The following is a 7492-nucleotide window of genomic DNA, read 5'->3' as shown; positions in this document are numbered from 1 at the left end:
GAGAAAGAAATGTGCGCACGAGAGGAGAGCTCGCGCAGGGTGCGCCGAAACGAACGTTTGCCTAGCATGGACGTGTTTTGTTATCTGAGTCATTAAACTTTTGGTCGTTTCCATTCTACCGGCGAGGACGCCTTCATTCAATATTTTATGGTGCCGAGAAACCCGGGACTTTGCGATCAAAGCAACCCGACGAAAGGACTTCGCCTGCAACGAAGATGGAGCGCATCAAAAGCAAACGAACGACTCAGAGAGCTCTGCACACGCGTCTACAAAACGAGGCAAGACAACTAATCGAATCAAGCCAATTCTCCTCATCGGATCTTCGTGTGGTGCACCACAGGCTAAAGGTGTACAACGATGGCCTGTGGGTGCTCAACTTAGAGCTTGAGGGATACCTCACGCACGATCAAGTCGCCGAACATTATGTCTCCGTGGCAGAATATGAAGACAACGCTGCTGCTACGCTGTCGTTGCTCTGTCACCACATGGAGGAGCTTAAAGCGCCAGCGTCAAGGACCGCTGACAGTGCTGCAACGAACGATGTAGAGAACGAAGGTATCGCCACTGCAGGAAGCCGTGCCCTTGTAGATCAGATGAGACAAGGGCTCGTCGGCTCTCGTCTTCCTAAACTGGAGATGCTCCACTTCAATGGAAGCCTTACGCAGTGCCAACCTTTCTGGGACATGTTTAAACACGCGGTTCACGAAAACCCGAGTCTCACGAACATTGAATGGTTCCACTATTTGAAGAACCTTCTGACTGGACAGGCTGCGAAGGCCATCGACGGCATTCAAGCCACGGAGGGGTCATACGAAGGTGCCATCACCCTTCTAACTAATCGATTTGGGAACAAGAAGATCATTGAACAGAATTTCTTGGCGAACCTCCGAACGATCAAGCTAGTGAAATCTTCCACCTACGTAGGATCGCTGCGCAGCTTATTGGACACCGTCCACATCAACATCAGAGGACTAAAGGCGCTCGGATGCCCGGCGCTCTCCTATGACGCCATGCTCGTCGAGGTCCTCACAAAAGCGATCCCAGGCGATATCTTGGTGGAATATTTCAAGCAACAGAGCCGCAAGACGAGCGTCGAGACACTTGCGTCATCGGAGGCGGAACTGCAGGAGCGTCTCGATTACGTCCGCATGGAGGTGGAAGCTCGTGAGAGAAGTGCTTTGTGGACACCTCTGGTCATGGTTCCCGATATCAACGACAAGGGGCGCTTCACAACGCTTCACCTACGGCTTCTGCTCTGAGCAGCCACGCAACGAATCAGAAAGGTACCTGTTTCTTTTGCCTTCCTTCAGCCCACACTACGGAGTCATGCGCTTCCGACATTAGCAAACACGAGAAAAAGAGTCGCTTTGCCAAGGCCGGCAGATTTTTCAAATGCACAAGCAAGGGACATCGCTCTAAAGAATACCGTCACCAGCTGATGTGTTCTAAGTGCAACGGGAGGCACGAAACCGTTGTTTGCAACCCCGAATACGCTCAGAAGCAGCGCTCAAAGGAAGGAAGGACCCCTTGCTTACATGTCAAAACGAATAAGTCGTCATCCAAAAAACTGAGAACGTGGGTCTGCTGCAGACGTTCCGAGCATGGTTGACAAACCAATGTGCGTCTAGCTTTATTAGAGATGTCTTCGACAATGGAAGTCAACGGACATTCATTAGAGAAGACATCTCTAAGAAATTAAGCCTACACACAGTGCGCACCATCGAAATGGATGTAATGGCATTTGGAGGAGCCAGCGGAACGCCGGAAAGACGACTGAACATTGTTAACGTGACGGTAATGAACCAATTCAATCATTCCAAACATGACATGGAGGCCAAAGAAGTTCCGTTCATCTGTGAGCAGCTAAGTGAAATGCCAGCGGCAAACATGTTCTTGCAACAGCTGTTAGAAGAAAAAAAGTACATCGCTGATACAGTACACATCCCTGGACTAAAAGCTGAGGACGGCGTATGCTTGCTCGTTGGAGTTGATCAAATGTGGAAAGTTTTGCTAAACGAAGTTTTCCCTCACAAGCAGCAACAAGGCCTAGTGGTCATCAACACAAAGCTTGGATGGACCTTTCAAGGACCTATACAATGCGAAGGACAGCACTTTAAGCGTGCTGCGACTGCTCGCATCTGTGTACTCCGCACAAGCTGCGTAGACACAGAGGTGTCTCGCACGCTACAACAATTTTGGGATCTCGACAGCATTGGTATCTCGGACCCACATACAAAAGACGACTATGACAAGGCTGTAATGAAGCAATTCACCGACGCTATCCAGTACAGATTTGGGCGATATGACGTTGCGCTTCCTTGGAAGCCGCTACCTTCGAATCTAGCGAACAACCAAGCCGTTGCTGTGCGCAGACTTCACAGTTTTTCTATGACGCTTTTACGCAGAGCCCGAGCTTATGCAACAATACGACAAGGCGATCAGGCAGTACGAAGCTGACGGACATGCCGAATGGATTCATTTTGAAACCGATGAACCAGTCAGGTGCTACTACACGCCTTATCATGCAGTAATTCGGGAATCTTCTACGACCACACGGTTGAGGGTAGTATTCGACGCCTCATTTCACGCGCAAGGCGTAGCATCGCTGAATGATCACCTGGAAAAAAAGCACGAAGATAAACAACGATAGGCTACGAATGTTGGTCAACTTTAAGTTACATAAGATTGGAATTACTGCAGATGTCCAGAAAGCGTTCCTACAGATAGGAATTAACAAAGAAGAGAGAGATGCCTTACGGTTTATGTGCGTTGAACGTACACCGGCTACAGGTCAACCACTGCCTAAAATCGAAACATACAGAATGACTCGAGTTCCATTTGGTACGACAGCAAGCCCATTTCTACTCACTGCGACATTACAGTACCATTTCAAGCACGTTGAACCAGCCCTGCAAGATACAGCGCAACAATTATCGGACAACTTCTACGTTGACGATCTTGTCAGAGGGGTATCCTCATCACGCGACGCGTTACAAATATTCCACGACGCAAATACTATTCTGAGCAGCGCTGGAATGAAGCTCCAGAAATGGTCGACTGACGATCACAAATTACAGCAAATCATCAGTCAAGGTGCAGAGACACCTTCGGAAGCGGCCCCGACAAAAGTCCTTGGTCTCTTGTGGGACACGAATGACGACCGACTTAGACTAAACATTGAGCCAATGTTAATGTTTCTTCAAAATAAAGAAGACACCAAGAGATTTGTGCTTCAGACAACCGCAGTAATTTTTGATCCTTTAGGGTGGCTATCTCGCTTTCTTGTCAGGATAAAATTCCTGTTCCAACGTCTCTGGCAGCACGGAACTACGTGGGAGGAAGCTATGACTGCACCATTACACGAAAAATGGAAGAATTGGTGTGCAGAAATTCAAGGCCTTCAAGAGTTTTCACTTCCGAGGTACGAGCTGAAGCTGTGCGTAAACCAGTCAACAGCTTATCAGCTTCACATATTTGCGGATGCCAGCACAAGTGCTTACGGAGCAGTGGCATACCTCAAGGTCGTAAATGAAGACGGAAATGCTGATATACAGTTATCAATGTCTAAATGCCAGAGGTGCCCAAATGAAACAAATATCCTTGCCACGTTTGGAACTGGTAGCCGCTGTGTTGGCTGCTAGAGTACTCCAGTTCTTACGTGATGCTCTCGCATCCAGAAACTGGAAAATTGAGGAGTACTGTTGGACAGATTCAACAGTTACACTCTGCTGGATCGAAGCTCCGCCGTGAAATGGAAGCAATTTGTTTCGAACAGAGTAATCGAAATACAAGAAACAACTGCTCCAGACCAGTGGAATCATTGCCCTGGTATTCAAAACCGGCCTGATCTGTTGACTCGTGGACTTCCGCTAAAAGAGGCTATAAATAACCAAATGTGGTGGAAGGACCCTGAGTGGTTGTCCAAATCATCAGATTGTTGGCCAACGATGGACAACCCTACGCCCGTTATGGCGTCAGATGAACTGCTCAATTGTGAGTTGAAGACAGTTGTTCCGGGCCTGATCATTGTGACAAAGCAAGCTTTATTTAGCCCAGAGAAATACAGCTCCTGGATCAAAATGGTGAGGGTCACTGCATGGATCAGACGCTTTGTGAACAACTGTCGCTTAGCAAGCCACCGCAGAGTTGGAGTATTATCTACTCAAGAAGTTCAAGAAGCAGAATACTTTTGGTTTAGACAAGCCCAAGTAGATACATATGGAAGAGAGATAGCTCAGTAATGTCGAAAGTTGGGCGAGTTGGTGATAGTTCATGATTACATATGAAGCAGCGCACGACGACAGGCACAAAAGGAACGATAGGGACACCGCTGCGCTCTCAACTAGTTTATTTCGCAGAAAAACATGGTTAATACACAACAAGACGGTGTACCACGTGCTACAATGACGTTCAGGCTACATCATATTTTCTAAAAAGCACACTTCGCAATCGCTCAAAGTTATCGATGCTTGGCTAATGCAGTAATCTTTTCTTTGCGATGTGGAAGGCCTCGATCACTTCCCTGGTCACCTGATCTCTGTGACTGGAAAGTATTTCAGTCTCAGAGAACAGCGGGGAGCAGCCACACTCCGAACAATGCCGCCTTATGTGTGAGCAAGCATTATTAGCTAATGCTCTCTTGTGCTCCGTCAACCTTGTATTTATGCAACGGCCAGTTTGGCCGATGTACATCTTCCCGCATGACAGGAGCAAACAGCATACTACTGCAGTCCTGCACTCAACAAACGAAAAAAACGTGCTTGACAGAACGTACATAAACCGACAGTCCTGTGAAAGGATTATTTAAGCACGTGTGAAGATAAACCGACTGTCGGTTTATCTTCACACGTGCTTAAATAATCCTTTCACAGGAGTGTACAAAATTTTGTCTTTGATCAGGTTATATTGAGGGTTGGTTCATTTCTGTGTCGCTCGGGGGTGCTTGGGTGCATATATATTGAAGTATTTTTCCTGAAATAAATTCAGTTGCGAGTGTAGCGAGTGTCGTGTCCTTCCTGTTTTTTTTGTCCCCGTCCAAAGTGTGCTACCTGTTGAATAAAGGTGTCCTCGCCGGTACAATGGAAACGAACAAAGGTTTAATGACTCAGATAACAAAACACGTCCATGCTAGGCAAACGTTCGTTTCGGCACAGCCTGCGCGAGCTCCTCTCTCGTGCCCACATTTCGTTCTCTTCTTTCTTCCAATGCACATTCAACAATATTCAATACACTCCGGGGCCTGAGGTGAAGAGTTCGAGGGGATACAATTTTTGAATTTTTATCTTGGCGTTTATCTTGGCTGATTGCTGGCCACCACGAAGACTCCCGTGCTCGGCATCTCACAACGCCTTGGTGTCGTGTGTGTAGTCGCTGCAGAACTTCTTCACGTAATGAAGGGGGAAAGACTATCCTTGTGCCCCGAAGTAGAAGTCCCTGTACGACAGACAGTTCATCGGCCACACTTGCATACTTCCGCACCTCAGGTGCCAGCATTTCTGTTTTGGGCCATTTGGTCCTGCTGTAGTGCATGACCAGTGATGTTGCGTCTTTTTGCAGGCCGACCTTGGCCCTGTTCAACACCTCAGTTGATGCTGGCAGCTGCTCAATGGTCAGAAGTTCATACTCTTCTATGGCGGATGCAAGGTGTTTGCCGGAGCGCGGCAACGGTTTGCGCGACGAGACATCAGCTGTGTGCATGTCCTTTCCTGGTATGTGTGAAATCGTGAAGTCATACTCAAGCACGCGCATGCGAAAACGCTACAAACGAGGTGTCATTTCGTCAATGCGTTTTGTTGAGAACAAGGGCACCAAGGGTTTGTGATCAGCCTCTATGCTGAACTGCAGATCGAGCACATACATCCTGAAACGTTCACATTCCCATGTTATGGCAAGTGCCTGCTTTTCCACCTGAGCATACTTTTGCTCTGTCGGTGTCATTGCCCTGGAAGCGTATGCCACTGGCTGCCGCTTGCCGTCGTCATTTGTTTGGAGCAGAACAGCCCCCAAGCCATAGGAGGAGGCATCAGCCGATATCGTCAGATGCCTTTGTGGATCATAGTAGCTCAACACTTTCGATGAAGTAGTCCACCAGATAACGTGTGTTCTCGGCATATCCATTCACCTGCACACGTGGCTTCCTACACGATCGTGTGCCGGAAACTGAGAAGCCTCGATGCATTGCAGAGTGCGCTGGTGTTATTTCAGCTGCGTGTAGGAAGCCACGTGTGCAGGTGAATGGATATGCCGAGAACACACGTTAGCTCAACACTGGTGTTCTCGTCAGGTCATCCTTGACTCGGTCGAAGGCCAGTAGTAGCTCTCGCAACGGTTTCGTCTTCTCGGCCAGTCCCGGGAGAAATTTTGCCAGCTGGTTGACCACGCCCAGGAATGACCTGAGCTCGGTGGTGTTCTCTGGCGGTGGCATCTTTCTGATGGCTTCAGTTTTCTCCTGGTCCGCAGCGATGCCCGCTTCATTCAAGATGTGCCCGAGAAACTTGACGCTTATTTTGCTGAAATCACACTTGCGTGTATTTAGAGTCATTCCTGCGTCCTTGAGCCTCTGAAGCACTGCTGTGAGGTTTGCGTTGTGCTCCGCCTGGTTCCTCCTAAAAACAACGACGTCGTCTTGGTGGCATGCTATTCCAGAGAGTCCTTCGAGAATACGAAGCATTTCTCGCTGAAAGAACTCTGGCGCTGTCGCAATGCCAAAAGGTAATCGCAGGAACCGAAATCTCCCAAACGGCGTGATAAATGTGGTCAAGTCCTGGGACTCGGGTGCGAGGGGTGTCTGCCAGTAGCCAGAATTTGCATCGAGCTTGCTGAAAACTTTTGCATTGGCCAGCTTCGCCAAGATTTCTTCAACTGTAGGCATGATGACCCTTTCCCGGATCAGCTGGTGGTTCAATTCAGTGTAGTCAACGCAGATTCGGATCTCTCCATTCTGTTTCAATGCAATGACCATAGGTGCACACCATGGTGTCGCATGGTAAACCTGCCGAAACACTCCGAGATCCTTCATTCTCTGTAGTTCTTGTTCGACTTTCGGCTGGAGTGGGACGGCCACTCTTCGAGGCGTTGTCACTGCATAAGGCGTAGCATTTGCTTTGAGTGTCACCTTATAGACAGTTTTCATTTGACCAAGTCCTGTGAAGAGTTGGCAGAAATCTGGTCTTGCCTCGGGGGACACCTGTTACTCGCTGCCTCCAGGTGTGACAGTACGTCGAGAGCACGTATGGCTGGTCGCTGTTTGCAAGCCTTCCACTACAAAAACCTGTTGCTGAACTGACTTGTCTTGCCAAGCGATTGTTGCACTGAACATTCCCTTTGTTTTAATGGGTGTTCTGCCCGGTCCGAAAACTCTTTTGTCGGGAGTTTTCAGAGTCTGCATGTGGCTGCTGTCATACTGCGAAGCAGGGATTACACTCACGTCTGCTCCTGTGTCGACATTGAAGCGAACAGGACTACTGTTCACAAGTGCTATAATGAACCAAGG

At 48.5% G+C, this 7492-nt stretch overlaps 1 protein-coding gene across 1 annotated transcript; it reads left to right on the top strand.

The window, feature by feature from the left end:
• The first annotated feature begins 215 nt into the window (after positions 1-215).
• LOC119400588 (uncharacterized) lies at positions 216-1259 on the top strand. Its single transcript, XM_037667650.1, has one exon. The coding sequence runs from the start codon at positions 216-218 to the stop codon at positions 1257-1259; it is 1044 nt and encodes a 347-aa protein (XP_037523578.1).
• The last annotated feature ends 6233 nt before the right edge of the window (positions 1260-7492 follow it).

The sequence above is a fragment of the Rhipicephalus sanguineus genome, chromosome 7 (assembly GCF_013339695.2).
Source record: "Rhipicephalus sanguineus isolate Rsan-2018 chromosome 7, BIME_Rsan_1.4, whole genome shotgun sequence".
NCBI classification, from domain to species: Eukaryota; Metazoa; Arthropoda; class Arachnida; order Ixodida; family Ixodidae; genus Rhipicephalus; species Rhipicephalus sanguineus.
This window is presented reverse-complemented; position numbering and strand designations above follow the sequence as displayed.

Bases quoted from the DNA above. Each gene is read 5' to 3' on its own strand.
- LOC119400588 (XM_037667650.1), top strand. From the start codon at position 216: ATGGAGCGCATCAAAAGCAAACGAACGACTCAGAGAGCTCTGCACACG.